Below are 15,280 nucleotides of genomic sequence, written 5' to 3'. Positions count from 1 at the left end.
TAACGCCCCAAAAATGATAAACGAAATGAAATGGCCAAAAACGTATTTAAAGACATGAAAACATATCATGTTTCGGTATAGTCGTGCGGAGCTAATTGAAACAGATGGGGTCAGGTGATCTTTTGTCTTCGACTGGCGCATTCACGAGTTTGACATACAGCAACAAAGAGAAAATGAAGACTTCGCTGTACTCATTGCCATTCAGCTCAAAATTACCTTAAAATCAAAACAAAAGTGAAGGCAAAAATAGCAACATTAATTGTCGTGAACTCTTAAGACTAGCCTCAAGCAAAATAAAGTGAAAGCTTTGTACTGAACACCTTGTAGGGTCTGTATTTGCACTGAAACATACGATTGCGATTTGTAAAGGATGGCTCTTATATGAATTTCTATCGAAGATTATTTAATAAACATGATAGTTGAGAAGTATTGCTTGGTAGTAAGAAACATTTCATAGATTATTCTTTGCAGGTGTAACCGCTGTCATCAGCTTTCTGATGTCAAGTATCAACAAACAATTGAAAACGGAAGACTGTAACATTCACTCATTAAGCGAGTGTGCTAGCTTGTATAAAAATCTATCAACTCTTTTTCTCCAAACCCTTTCAAAACACGATATTGTTTACGTTAAGTTGACTTTCAAATTAAAATCAGAGTTTTTAAAGCGATTATACCACGTTTCTGATTTTAAGCTGCTCATCCTAGAAGGGATTCACAGACGAGATTCAGCATACCTTCAGCATTACAAAAATTAACTTTGCTCTGTTGAAACAAAGCGAATGTTACTTTCTCCACAATAGCTAGGTTAAATGTTTTGACTTTTTTGTTAAAGTATTTCTTTGATCTCTGTACGTTAAAAACAATGTTTCATTCTACTTGCAGCAGCGTCTGCGGACAGAAATGTAGTTGGAACATTAAAAAAAGGATAAGTTATTTTGGGCTTGGCTGCCTAGTTAAAATTCATTCGGTTTCACCAAAGCGGTTGAGAATGTAAACAACTTGTCATCTGATGTTTCAAGTTATCGTATTTTCACTTCAAAAGGATTAAAAGTAATGTTCTTCGTAACAACTCTTAATCCAACAAAACCGCAACGAAATCCTCGGCTTCTCTGCTCTTTCCAACTTGGCGAAAAGTAACAAATAAACTTTGTGATTTTTCGTTTCATTTTATTAACAAAATAGACTACCCAATAAATATTTAAATAAAAACAACATAAGCTGAAAAGTATAAGGAATTAACAACGAAAAAAGGCAGAATGCAAAACAATCACAACAAAAAACTTATCAACGCAAAAGCAAACTTATAACTGAGACTAAAAAATTCGTACAACTGTACGATATTGAAAACCTAAAAAACACAACAAAAAGGAAAGAGTTTTTGACAAATCACCTATGCTGTAGTAGAGTTTGGTGAAAGCATGTATGTCACATTCATAACTAGTATTAGATCAAGAACAAATGGCACGGAGTTGTTTTTCCGATGCCAATTTGAAGCAAAAAATAATAATGAACTTGTGTTTCTAAAGGATGTTTGCATAATTTTGTTGCAGCTTTGAGATAATACAGTAGATAGACTCGCACAAGATCTGGAGAAATTCCTTTTCTATGCGAACGGGATAACACTTTGTAGATACAAATTCGGGAGTACTCGCCAGTTGCGAAGAGCAAGTTATTTTACGTCTGTTCTTCGTATCAAAACAATCAATGTACGAAAAAGAAAAAAGTGTTTTTTTGCAGTAAATATAATTTACATTTCAGCGGAAAAACATTTCAGTAAAAAATACGTTTATAAACAAATGTAAAACGATCTGCCACAGTGACATTGACTGAATGTAGCTACAATTTTGCTTCTACCTAACTAACCCGACGTTTGGAGAGGCGAATTTTAATAATGGGAGAATTTATTTCATAATTGCTTTGTCGATGTGAAATTCCATAAAACAAATCGGTTTAGTTATAATACTTTTGGAACAAAATTTCACATTTTGTGACGATTATATACAATGCTCGCTTTCCATTGAAGGATTCCTTAGGCAAATGCAATGAACCCCGCGCTCATGGATGGAGATCTATAGCAGTGACCATTGGTGTCCTCTCTCCAATTGTCCGCAGTTCGAAATATTGGCATACACGGATAACCGGAACATCCGCTATTCCTTTTCCTGACAATTTAGCAGCAGAACTGCCGCAAGTGAAGATGAAACGGATCACCGACATTTCCTCAATTTGCAGCCATGTGTTTCTGATGGTCGAGTGCTGCGAGGACACATGGAGCTGCTGAGCAATCTTCCTGATCTTGTTTGGCACATCACAGACCTCTGCTTCGTGCCAAGTCCGCATGATGTGGAGCATGGCCCCCACATTCCAGCGTTCCAGACAGGACGTTCGTTATTCAGGCGATATTTCTCGACAATCGAGCGCCCGTTATTCCGGTTAAAAGCAGGAGTCGCAATCCGTTGGATCGGGGCCACTGTGGGACAATCAGATACAAAGCAGGGCAGTCGATGATAAGGCTTCAGGCTTGCGTTGCAGCTGTAAATAAAACAAATGGGTAAATCAATATGAACAGCTGGCACATGCTCTCATCACAGCACAATATTTACACGGGCAGACAATGGAATCATTTACCCAAATTGGTTACTTTGCAGTTTCAATTGTCGCGACAAACATCCCACCACTTCTGGGAAATCGCTAACTAAAGTTTTTTTTTACAGTTTGATACCAGCTACCAAACGCAACTGCTATGCTCACGTGCCACCTAATTACGTTTGCGGTAGAGGTAATGGTAGTGATACGTGAACCTTGCAGTATCCTAATATAACAACAACAAAAAACGCTGGCAAGTGAAAAGAGGACATTTGATTTGCGATGTTCTAATACTTGAAGTTCAAAAAATAATGGCAAAATAATCGTATAAGTTACCGGCTTAGAAAATTAAGAATCTTTGTATGTTACAAGGATCGCGCCCATGATTTGAATTATATTTGAATTACATTCAAAAATAAAGTCGTAATCTAACAAGAATGCTTCTACTTTTCCGCATAAGAATTTTATAAGTTGTGTTTTCAAAACACGTGTTAAAGCTGTCGAGTTCATCTTGCTCATCTTTTAAGCACGTTGTTGCTAAGTTCATACAATTCTCGTTTTTGATGAAATGGAAGATTAAAAATCTAAATTGTGATGAATTATGTGTTGATGTCAAAATACGGACAGTGTTACACCGCAACATGCTCGTTTAAAAAACATTCGAAGGAATATCTGTTTAAATGCAATCGGTTTTTATTCATTTTACATCAAAAGAATGTTCTGGCTCAAATCTGTACAATGTTGAAACTTTGCGGATATTTTAGAAAAACTTTGATGAAAGTTATAAAAACCATGGACACAGAATGTCAAACGTCTGGCATTAATCTCCATTTAATAAAAAAACGACCTGCTTCATGAGTCCGTTGTGGTGATTTTCGCTCGCTTCTGAGCGAGCAGTGGTGGTGATATAAACACAATTTCAATAAAATGCCTAGAGCATCCCAGCTAGTTGAAGATGCTCTTTTCACATCGTTTTAACATTACTGGGCGTAAAAACGACAAGTTTTTGTGGCTGGGAAGCTGTCCGTTGTACCGCTTTTGAAGTGTAACCCAAAACCCCTGGACGGTCAGCCTTTTACTTTTGTTAAACTTAGCAGTTTTTTCACAAAAGATATCCACAATCGGGTCTGTGGCTGTTTCGTGTTCGGTAAGTGGGTGTATGACGTAATCGACAGCAACTTGATCACTTTCACTATTGGAGTCGCACGGGGAACAATTCCGACACGCAATTCGAATTCGCTTGAACATGTTATTTCAAACGCCATTGCGCCCACCCAAGCTGTGAACGCACAATGCCGCGACTTCGGCTTTCGTTTGTTTTTTTGGTCAAATGTAAATCGATCTGCAAGCGCACAAGATTATATCCAGTCGGCAAAATCCGTCATTTTTACATTGATTCAGCGTCTGCAGACACGTTGAATCAATGTAAAAATGTCGGATTTTGCTGCCCTTCAAAACGATCCACTCTTGAATATCGCACCAAATTCTGGTCTGTTTTGCGGTAAACTATCAGCGTCAAAAGCGCAAAATCTAGAGTTAAATTAACGTTATTTTGAGATGCTAATTTCTCGTTACAAAATATAGAAACTGTGTGCTCATAGTCGTTGAGTTACAATCATTGTTTTGGTTTTAGAATCCCTTCAATTGACAAACAACTAGCGGAAGACTGATAAGGTTATACTTCACCCTTAACAAAATTATTGTTTTGTTGTAAAAAATCAAGCTTGTTAGGAAGTCAATACATCCGTCATTTTTAAAGGCGCCGAAGAGCTACAGTCTCGTATAAACAACCAAATGGCGATGGTATTTATTAAACTTAAGCTTGTTGTTGGGTCAACGCAAACGCTCATGCAGGTTCACAACAACACGGCCCTTCCCATAATCTCCAAATATCTTAAACTTTTCCTCTCATTTCAATCATTATGCACAAAATGAACATCACGAAATGTTGAAGTGAAAACAACTGTTTTCGACTCATCTATAACTTTTTGATGGGTGGGAACGTTACACCCAATAACTTTGGAACATAAAAAGTAGCTGCGACTAGTTTCCGCGGCTTTCATCAAGTGGTTTAAGCAGCAAATTTTACCTTAAGTTCCTGTCGCTCTGCGTCCGAATTTAGTCAAAATGTTTACCAATGTTTACCTGACGTTGTGTAAATAGTGCTAATGAAACCGCAATTTGAAAACGGTTTTTGTTACTGGTGACATGTTTATCGCCAGACTGCAAAACTTGTCTGCCCGTTCGTGTAGAGTAAGTAACATGAAAATGAAAATTTTTTTTTTTTTTATCAAAATTGTGGTTTAAACTCACCCATTAACGCGACGTTTCCCGTTCTTGCAAGTAACTTTTCTATTTTTCCAACCCGCGCCGCACTTCTGGTTACCACGGACCTTACACCGTCCCCACCTTCCGGTAACCCAACGATCTTTGGTACTGCGAGAGACAGAGGGAGACTTGGGCGATTTAGAGGGAGAGCTTTGTTTGTTTGCTGGCTCCGGTTTCAAAACTCTTCGGTTTACCAAACTGACAGTGTTGCGGCTGCGGCTGCGATGAATCTGAAACACACAATTATAAGTTTAAAAAAAAAAATATTAAACTCATTTAATTGAGAATTAAAATAAAGTGCAACCAGCCTCATATTTAAAAAGAATATATATTTCGCTACATAGTAATGAGCATCTTCAGTTCTTATTCAAATAGACCCATGGGACACATGAAGAGCGAAAAGCGAAAGCAAAACGAAACTAAAAAAATATTTTCTATTTGAATAAGAACTGAAGATGCTCATTACTATGTAGCGAAATATATATTCTTTTTAAATATGAGGCTGGTTGCACTTTATTTTAATTCTCAACTTATTTCGATGTGATCAAGTCAACCGCTTCTTGCTGACGGCGTGCCAGGGTTAGGTCTCGGTGTCTCAGATGACATTCACTCATTTAATTGTTTCGGACTTATTTAAAGCTTTCGCCACCATAAAGGTCACTTGGTCAGTTATAGCATTTAAAAAGAATAATGAAAGAATAGAGAGGAAAAAATCACTCCCAAGTTCCCAACATCCTATAATGTGTTTATATAACAAATTAATAGACTACAAAAAATTAAGTTCTAAAAAAATTGTACCTTTGATTTCTTTGAAACTTTCGTCTTGGGGATGTAGTAGATATACTTGATTTTTGGAGGTAATATTTTAGCGCCCGACAAGCCTAAGCTGAGCACTTGAACTGTTATTGCCTCATTTAAAGGCATTGTTGACTGTATCTTCTCTGTTGCTACTTTGACTCCAGTGTATTGCAAGACAGATCCTACAAACCAAAAAAAGATCCGGTCAAAACCAGCTACAAGCAGTTAATGTCAAGCATGTTGTCATCACAAACTGATCAACATTTTATCACTACAAAAGTACAAGGCCTCTATGACGGCTTTAGCGTCGCTTACGTAAGCAGAACAGCCACCTAGTAAATAAATCATTTTTTACAATGATTCAACGTCTGTGGACGACAACAGGCTGATTTGTTAGCTGGATAGCTGATTATGCGATAATGTAAGATTGGCAATGAGCTTTAGCCTTCTATCTCAAAGACTAGACCTTTAATACCGTGGTAACTTATTACACAGCAACAACGACGTACGGTACCTTTAAATATGGTAACTTTATATGGTAACAAATACGTGGTAACTTACCATTCACTTCAATATCTTTGCTCATGGTGGACAGCGTAAGCGCCCCGTTGAGAAGGTAGCGGCCGGCAGAATTAACAAGAGCCAAGTAATTTCCATCATGGATTTTATTTTTGAAGCCCCGCTGCAGAACTTTGATGGATGCCGCACCGACTGGCAGTGCAACAACATCATTGTAGCCAGCTTGGCGCTTGTTGTATTTTCCTGTTAAAAATAACAAATGTGTCAAAAAATTCGAAATAGTTGCAGAGATTCGTTTGAATAGCAGTTCCTTCAAAAGCTCTCGTCTTCAGCTGCTAATTTACAAAGTCACGGCCCGGTGACTGCGCTGACAGACAACAAAGGGTTAATGAAATAGTTTGGAAAGTGACGGGCAGAAAAGCAAAAATATTTGAGCAGCACCGAGTCTTCGCCTTCGCTATTTCCAACTGATAAAAAGCCGAATTTCTTGAATCACCACGACGTTTAGAGACGTTTCAAAAATGTACTTTATTTTTCGACAAAGGTGACCATTTCCTGTTTTGTCGAATATTTTCTGGAAGCCTATCATATTATATACTGGACAAACGAATGCAAAATACATTACTGGATTTTATGAAATTTTTATCAACCTACCAACACAGCCACCGTTTTATGTCAATTTTACGTTATCAAATGTTAAAACAGCGTAGAAATAGCGTAAAAATAATCTACTGCAGATGTGTGCGGTTCAAACCAGACAGTCTTTCCTTCAGACAATGCAAGCATTGCTTGAAGTGCGTGATAAATTAAGATCTGACTACCTAAAATTGATCGATTAGAATTTTTTGCAAAAACTTCAAGTTTTAACAAGTTTGCGTTCTGTAAATGTGTCAACATGTCTCAAACAGTTCTTGCACAACAATCGCGGTGATTGTCAAGGGCAGAGGCCAGTATTTCAAGCATTTGGCGACATGCTCACTCAAATATGTGCTCAAAAAGTGACAAAAATAGAAGCAGGCTAAAAATCACTGACACAAAGGTTGTAGTAAAGAACGCCAGAGACAACATGCGCGTTTACTGAACCACCATTGTTAAAGGCGATCTACTTTCAGACTTTTGCTCGCTGCCCCACAACGTCTAAACTGTGTTGCAAAACAAACGTATCAGCAAAACCAGACAAAATATTTTGCTTTTGCGTTATGATTAGATTCGAAAATATATACGATTTTTGAGTGAAAACGCACAATCGTATCACGCTGTATGGTAAGCCAACCAAGCCGTAACGAGCTGACATTAATGGATCTGTTATTGGTTGAGCTCAGAGCTGCATAGGTTAAGGGTCTGTGCAAAATTAAGCGGAATGTTGTGAAGTTTTTATAACTTTTAGACTCCAAATAGGGAACGTACGAAAACCGCAACGTCACAGCTCACTTTGGCATCTGACCTTTGTTACATAAACCCATTCGCGTCACGACTTATTCGAAATGTAGTCGTGTGAATTCAAACATTTACAAAAAAAAGTTAGTGACAAATGGTTCTCATACAGTAGACTTGAGCGAAATGTAACTAGCGTACCTCGTACTCGCTTGCAGCGAGAATTGCTGGTTTTGCAAAGCCCACACTTATTGTATTTCGCTTTAGATCCCAGAACCCCATCGCACCCAGCTGGCATGCATTGTCCGTGCACACAAACGTCAGTGGTGTCAGGGCCGCATCTGTTACAAATAAAATAATGAAATGACAACTTCGTGTGAAAGGTCTCAGGGCATAGTAAAAAAATCACTTTTAGTTGTCTCAAAGAAAGAACCGATTTTTAACCTGATAGTAAATCGAAATTTTAATTACCTTGTGCCATCAACAACCCGGTCGGAGAGCGTGAAATAGGAGCCGGTTTGCACGGACTGACAAATCAGCTTGCAGCGGTCATTTTTGCTGACGTCAGCATATTTCGGGATCCAATCGGAGGCAACATGAACACCGAGAAGAGGAAAACGTTGCCCATTGTAAGCGGCGCACTGCTCGCTGCGGAAATCGTGCGACTCCTTGCCGTTGCGCGACGGACATGCTCCCGTGTTGCAGCTTCTGAAGCGAAGACGAGATCCCATGCAGAATTTCCCACCATGCCGAGGAGCGGGACTGTTGCATTGTCGACTGGACATATGAATCCCTCCTCCACATGATCTGGAGCAGGAGCCAAACTGACTCCAACTTCCCCAGTTTCCATGAACGGCTGCCAGTTCTGGAACCTTCCGGACACATTTTCCCTTCATGCAGTGATTTCCAAGAGCACATGGAGAACCGTCGGCTCTGGGAAAGTTTCTCGTGTGGCATTGGTTGGAATGGCTGTGAAAAAGATTAAGTAGAATTAAATTGAGGTAAACGGGGGCAAAGACAAAATGACAATCGCTGCAAGGAAAGAATCAGCTACCCGCACTGATGGGGCCAAAACCAAATTTGGATGATAATGATGATACTACTTGATATGTGCAAGGCACATGCTTTATATCTACTGCTATAAGCTTAAATACCTCGCCCAACAAAACCACCTGCTAGTTACATCCAATCGTAATTTGATGGATAAAGCTTAAACTTACGTTCCACTGGGATGTTGACACCACAACCGGCTGCACTCCCGCATGTAAGGACATTCTCTTGCTCCTGCGCCGAAGGACATGGCGCACTGAGCACTGACGTCATACATAGCTCCAGGCAGATCTTTGGGGTAGACCTGAAAACGTAGATTAGAGATTATCAGCAAAAACAAGAACGCGAGGAATTTAGGTAATCTTTTGCTCAACGTCTTAACCTTGCTTAAACCGTGGGTTGTCAAGTAGACAAAATCAAGCTAATAGCCGAGATTTTGTGTTTGAAGAGGGGTGCAATAAAAAGCATTGTGGTTGTGTGCTGGGTAAACAAGCAATTGCCTGAACAGAAGTTCAGGTTAAAAATTAAACCCTAAATTATTGATCGAAGAACCGCAATGATTCATGTTTGAATAATAAAAGGTTTGAAAAAGAACTTGATTTCGCAAATCAATTGTGCGGCCACAGTTCCTTTAAAATAAACGCCTGCTATCGAAAGAATGGTTTTAAAGTGTTTGTTTTGCCGCCTTAGTATAAGCATACGCAACAGATTCTATTTTATTTCATCACGTATTCGGATGCTTGAAAGACGGAATGTAGCCCTATTATTAATGGAAATGTTTTTGAAACAAACCAAGGAGAAATACACCATAAATAGAGAAATACAGGAAACTTTTGTTTGCTTATAAAGTCATCAAAAACGAACTTAAAAATGCAATGTATTGTACACCCCCATTCAATTTATATTCGTCTACAAATGGGCTTCTGTAATAACTCCACATCGTACACCAACAGAAAGATAAATATACAAGCGTTGTCTACAGCCGCTTATGTAAATGGATAAGAATCTTCATATTAAAACCGTTTAGGTAGGAAGCACAGCGGAGCGTGAAAACAAACAAGCCTGTCATGATATAACATGAACCATGTCATCGAAGGCTCAGGTTTTTCATTCGTGAACTTTTTACGCTTAATTTTATTATGTTCTCAAAATCGCCCATTGTACTCAATAAAGGGATTAGCGCTGCAATATTCGCCTTGATATAAACAGATCTTTGGCGTGGTATGTTTGGTATGGTTGGTAAAAAATGACGCTAAACTATGCGACGCATTAAGGAGGTAAGATGATGCAAGGAGATGGTGAAAGAAACATTCTTCTGTTATGTTGAGGTCAAATTTATTGTAGCCTACGACAGGCAGTTGCAGTTATGTTTATCCAGAACTGTCACCATAACACCCACCTTTGGTTGTTGCGGTTTATCAAGAAGACATTCTCCTCTTCCGTCTTGGAGGAAATCAAGGACCGCTTGTCGTGAGCACATACTCCATGGCTGATCACCATCTATGCGGTCCATGGTGGCACTCATGACATGGGAGCTGGAGTCCTGACCTCCAAAGTTATGTCTGCACATCCTGTTATCATCGTGCATCATGTTGAGAACGTGTCCGACCTGGAAGAGCATTGCTCACTGTTATGACTGCTCAGAGTGGCACAGAAGATTAAAAAAAATTAAAAACAATCCAGACAATAAAATCCGTCATTTCCACGTTGATTGAAGACGTTGAATCAATGTAAAAATGGCGGGTTGTGTTGTATGGAAAGTGCATCGTGTCACCAACCTCGTGAGCAAGAGTGTAAGAAGCTGACAAGCCGTCGTCTTCCACAATGGCACAACTGTGCCGCATTGAGCACATTGCTCCGACTTCCGCCATTCCTAAACAATGCGTAAAAAAGTAAGCAATTATTCAAGCATTCTCTTAAAGCAGGGGTGGGGAACCTTTTTAGTATTGCGGGCCACATAAAATGAGAAATAACACACGCGGCAACTAAAAATTTTGAAATTTTGTCCGATCTTTCTGGAACATTCTCCCTTCATCACCAATCTTTCTTTTCTTTCCAGAAGCCATTATACAACGTAAAATTTTGCGAATTTGAGAAGAAGGCTACTCTGCAAAACACTTTTCACGAATGGCATAACTGACCGATTAACAATAACTGGTCACATTGTGACATACACATTGTTGTTACAAATGGCCTTCTATGATGGATTAACTAGTCATAGAAGGCCATTCGCAATATATCGAGAATGCAGAGCCTACTTTTTTTTGAGGTTGAGTTGTTGTTTCAATATATTTTGGGTAAAGAAATTTTGACGCGGGCCACATGGCACAGTCACGCGGGCCGCATTCGGCCCGCGGGCCGCAGGTTCCCCACCCCTGTCTTAAAGCCTCAAACGAGCAAACACGATAACCACCAAGAAAAATCAAGCATAGAGAAATCTGACGTTGCCCATTGGTCAAACAGAAACATCACTTTCCTCTTTTCCTTTTCCAAAACCAAATGTTAAGCTGTATTGATTACTGGAAGAAACATTATAAGCTGCATTGATCTCACTACTTATTTAATGTTCAAACCGTGTAGTTTCTTATACACAGTCTTAAAAACATTTCAAATGGATGGATGTAGCCGAGTTTGAGATTGTTTTTCTCGAAATAATCTGATTTCCCATTCTTGGGTGACAGCTTTACAAGTCCGTTGCTTATTTTTAGATAAACGCTCTAAAAATAAATTCTTATCAAAAGCAGCTTAAATTATAAATTCAAATTGAGCACTCAGCAACAAAAATAAGCTTTTTGACATTCATTCAACGTCTGCAAATGTAAATAACAATATAAAAGCGACTGATAATGTTAGCTGAGTAATAGCTGTTATATCTGCAGACATTCTACCACAAGAAGTTCGAGGAAGTGTATCAGTTTCCTAAAAGCCGCTCAGATAAACACATCACAGTGGAGTGAATTTTGTTGCCATTTCTCCACAAGCATCAAGAAAGAAAGCAATAAATATGACGTAAGGTTTTGTGAATAGACCTGCATTGCGAAAAAAAATCTTAAAATATCTTTTGTTGAAAAGTCAATTCACATTGACAATGACTGGGATCCTTATCCAGCCAAGCGTATCATTTCACCCAGACAAAAAACATGACTTGATATTTCACAATTCATTGTGTGTTATGAAGTAGCATAGCAAGAATTCAACACATGAGGATGCCAAGAAAAGGGGTGGCCAAGTTGGAATTTAGATTTCATAAACGTTCGGAAATTTGACGTCGAGTTTTTTCTATCTAATTACAGGATGCTTGAAAAGCGTAAGTACAAGCCAGTACAAAACCAAGCGCCCAGTACAGAGATATATTTTTGCTCAAAATGCCCGTAATATCCAGTCAACGTTTTAAGAAATAAACGTTACTGCTTTTAATGAACAGGTCACCTCCCAATGTGAAACGCGTCATTTGTGACCTACTGCTTTCTATTCACAAACATCAAAGGTAGAGTAGGCTGCTGCCAGCTGAAAAATTGATAAACCCGTAATAAGGAAATGCCATTTTGAAAGAGCACCGCACCTGGGCTGAATTGAATTGCATTTTCGAGTAAAGAAAACTTTGCTTGAAATAATTTTAAATTTGGTCGCAACCTCGAAAGTATTTTCTTTTTAAGAAGATTTTGGCATATCTAAAAACATGTAGGCCACTGATCATTCACGAACATAGTTTTTAGGTTTACTCATAATTTATAGGAAACGTAGGCTAAGCAAATGATGTATAGACCTATTTGCACACAAGGTAAAATTTCCGATGCAAACTTTGCAGAATTATCTTTTTTTCTTGTAATGAATGAGTTTTTGGCAACTTTACCGCATAAGATCTGAAGATAAATTGGCTATAGGTTCGTGTATAAGTGAAAAACTTATGTAAAACAAGAATGATGCTGCATGAATGAAGGGCTTTGTTTGAGAACAAAGCAACACGACCATAATTCTTGCCTGTTTTCATTGTTCTTGCAAAACAAGACCGTTCTTTGCAGCATTTGAACATTTAAAACAAAGTTTTTGCGATTATCGCCAGAAACTCAACTGGCCAGCCACAAAAGCGAAAATGACGTCAAACGGGTTGAGTTGAAAAGCTTTATCATAATTGCCGCGAGACAACTCGCTCCAAATAAGGTGGTCTGTAGACATGGGCACGATTATGTACAAGGATATATATCAATTATCAAATGGGTGAACTACTCGTCATCTATTCATATTAACACGTGTCGGAACATAATCTGTAATTTTAGTCCATCTGACGGGTTAAGGGAGCGATATTTGCTTAGACAGCTTAAGCGAAACTTGTTAAACGTGCAAATGTGCTGATCTTGAAAGGGGCCTTTGATCAAGCGGCGTAAAAATTGCCCTATGTTTGTGCATACCTTTTTATGGGTGAAGGTTCGGTAAAAACAAACGTCGGAAATGACTTTCCACTTACCGCGAAATATAAAGGGCACAACAAAACCCTCGAAAATACACAAAAAGGATCTTTTATGATCATAGTAAACCAAATTTTTGAATAAAGTATTGAGTCTTCTGCTTTAAATCCACAAAAAACGTGAGCATTTATTGAAAAAAGAAAAAACTGAAAAAAGCAATCCTGTTGGCTATGCACCTAAAAATAAAACCGATGTCAATTTTTAAAAACGCGACGGCCCTTACCAAGAGTATCACAACTGTCCCCGCATAAGTCGGTTCTGGTAAACAAGACTGCCAGATCGTAGTGCTCTGGGTTGGCGTCATTCTCAATGTTGTATTTCTTTTGCCACTCGCAAAAGTCCCGCAGAGTGTGAGCAGCATTTGAAGATACTCTAGGCCCGTCGTTGTTGTCTTCAATGATCATAATCTGAAAAGACAAAGTGATTGTTCAGTCAGTTTGACAACACACAGGCCGCTGAAAACAGTAAATTATGAACAAAATTTAAAAACTTCAACGCGTTTTAACATTAAACTGGTAACATATTAACATCAACTTTACACATTTAAACTTTAGGAAACTGTACCTTGACAACAGTGAGAGCAATGGCGCTTCCTAAGCTTGGATGTGAAAAGACTCTGTTGGCGACCATCATAATACTGAGGATATAGTGCTCCAGATCATCCCCGTGTTCCCTGACCATGGAGGCATCTGCCACCACCAAGGTTTCGATGTAGTATTGTTTAGAATCGAAACTTCGCTTTGTTCGAGATTTCGATTCTTCTTCGCTTTCGAATTCGAAGTCAACGGCGCTTGTCTCAAACGCAGACTCAACAGCCGACCGCTTTGCGCGTTTGGCTTGACCAGCAATCTGAAAGTTGAAACAAGTAAAGTTATCCTTTTGGTCTTAATATACCTAAGAAATGCGTAAAAATAGTACTCACGTTCAAAGCCATATCTTCAACGCGATTCATGAAGGTTCGCTTGTATCGACGTCGATTGCGAGCTTCATTGACACCGCAGGATGAATGTCCGCTGATCGAGCTTGTTTGCTTCGCGTTAAGGCTTCTCCGTTGTATTGAGTGTGGAATCAGTTCATCATGAGCGTCATCAACATCAGTGGCGGGCTCAATGAAGTAATGAAAGTCTTGAGTGTAGATGGACCCTGTCAGGGCATCACAGATGCTGAGAACTACTTGAGAGTTTGGCTGGCCGACAATCGCCCCTTTGTAGAAGCATTTCCTCAGTAAGGATTGCTTTGAAGAATCAAAGTCATCAATAGTCTCGTTCTTCCATGTAAAAATAGTGGTGAATGAGGGAGCAATGAGATCTACATCCGGCTGCAGGCGAATGATGAGGTCTTCTCCAAAAGCATTGATTTTGTAAACAGGTTTAGCAAACTCGTTTTCAGCAGAATCCACTGGCTCTTCCGTGACAGATCGTCTTCTTCTGAAATGACGAAATGAAGCAACAACGTTAAGGTCTTCGCTCATTCTCATTGGAGTGGTCACATCTGTCTCTACGAGTTCCCGTTTCAGTCTTTCACCTTCTAAGCCAGGCTTCACGTCAACAGCAATCTGCTTACGAGAAGTTGCAAGTTGAATAGAGTAACAGAACACGAAGAACACTGCAAGAGATGCGTTGAAAAACATTGTTCAGAATATTGTATAAATATGAATAAATAAAATCAAGTTGACGAAGAAAAAGTTATTCGACTGGGTTCTTTCTTCTGATCATGAATCCAAAGTTTTTGTTCTTCTTAAAACTGTGAAGTATATTGTTTCAACTTAGTTCGCTGCTTTTAACAACAGATATGCAGTTTTTCCTAAGGTAACCTGAGAAGATGAAGGCTTGTTATTGTTCGCTGTTTGAACTTTCAACAAACTTTACGCGAGAACACAGTCATTAGTTTTTCTCTTTCCAATGGTTGTCAAGCGCACATGACAAAAAATAAGCAAACTTCGACCTCCGTGGACTATTCAAAGAGTGTGTTGCAGGCTGACGCTTTATCTAATGGCAACGTTGTAGAACAGGTTGTGGAATAGACCATTCAATGCCATCGGCCCGCAGCGCGGAATAGAAAATAAAGAAAGTAAATTTTTGTGCTGCAAGGTCTAACCTTCCTTTCTCTAACCATACACGACGCCTGTGCGGGACAAATTGCGTTAAAATATAAGCCCA

General features: G+C 39.0%; 1 protein-coding gene across 2 annotated transcripts; it reads right to left on the bottom strand.

Moving 5' to 3' along the window:
* Window positions 1–1,153: 1,153 nt before the first annotated feature.
* On the bottom strand, window positions 1,154–14,929 carry LOC145784509 (A disintegrin and metalloproteinase with thrombospondin motifs 4-like). Of its 2 annotated transcripts, none has more exons than XM_082596340.1 (12): window positions 14,040–14,929; window positions 13,686–13,957; window positions 13,345–13,528; window positions 10,434–10,528; window positions 10,055–10,264; window positions 8,826–8,959; window positions 8,077–8,574; window positions 7,807–7,946; window positions 6,274–6,474; window positions 5,713–5,894; window positions 4,900–5,144; window positions 1,154–2,532 (listed from the first exon to the last, which is right to left on the bottom strand). In XM_082596340.1, exons 1-12 carry the CDS (start codon window positions 14,749–14,751, stop codon window positions 2,208–2,210), a joined length of 3,198 nt encoding a protein of 1,065 aa, XP_082452466.1. In that variant the 5' UTR covers window positions 14,752–14,929; the 3' UTR covers window positions 1,154–2,207. The 2 variants fall into 2 exon arrangements, with proteins under 2 accessions (XP_082452466.1, XP_082452465.1); XM_082596339.1 differs by having other exon boundaries at window positions 13,686–13,970; window positions 14,044–14,929.
* Between the last annotated feature and the right edge of the window lie 351 nt (window positions 14,930–15,280).

The sequence above is a fragment of the Aplidium turbinatum genome, chromosome 15 (assembly GCF_918807975.1).
Source record: "Aplidium turbinatum chromosome 15, kaAplTurb1.1, whole genome shotgun sequence".
Lineage (NCBI taxonomy): Eukaryota > Metazoa > Chordata > Ascidiacea > Aplousobranchia > Polyclinidae > Aplidium > Aplidium turbinatum.
This window is presented reverse-complemented; position numbering and strand designations above follow the sequence as displayed.

What these genes read in the sequence shown, in the direction of transcription:
- LOC145784509 (XM_082596339.1), bottom strand. Translation starts at nt 14,751, where the DNA reads ATGTTTTTCAACGCATCTCTTGCAGTGTTCTTCGTGTTCTGTTACTCT. An exon ending in GGACAGTTGTGATACTCTTG is followed by an intron (nt 10,529 to 13,344) that starts GTAAGGGCCGTC and finishes CGCATTGTTTAG; the next exon opens with GAATGGCGGAAGTCGGAGCA. An exon ending in CTTACACTCTTGCTCACGAG is followed by an intron (nt 10,265 to 10,433) that starts GTTGGTGACACG and finishes ATGCTCTTCCAG; the next exon opens with GTCGGACACGTTCTCAACAT.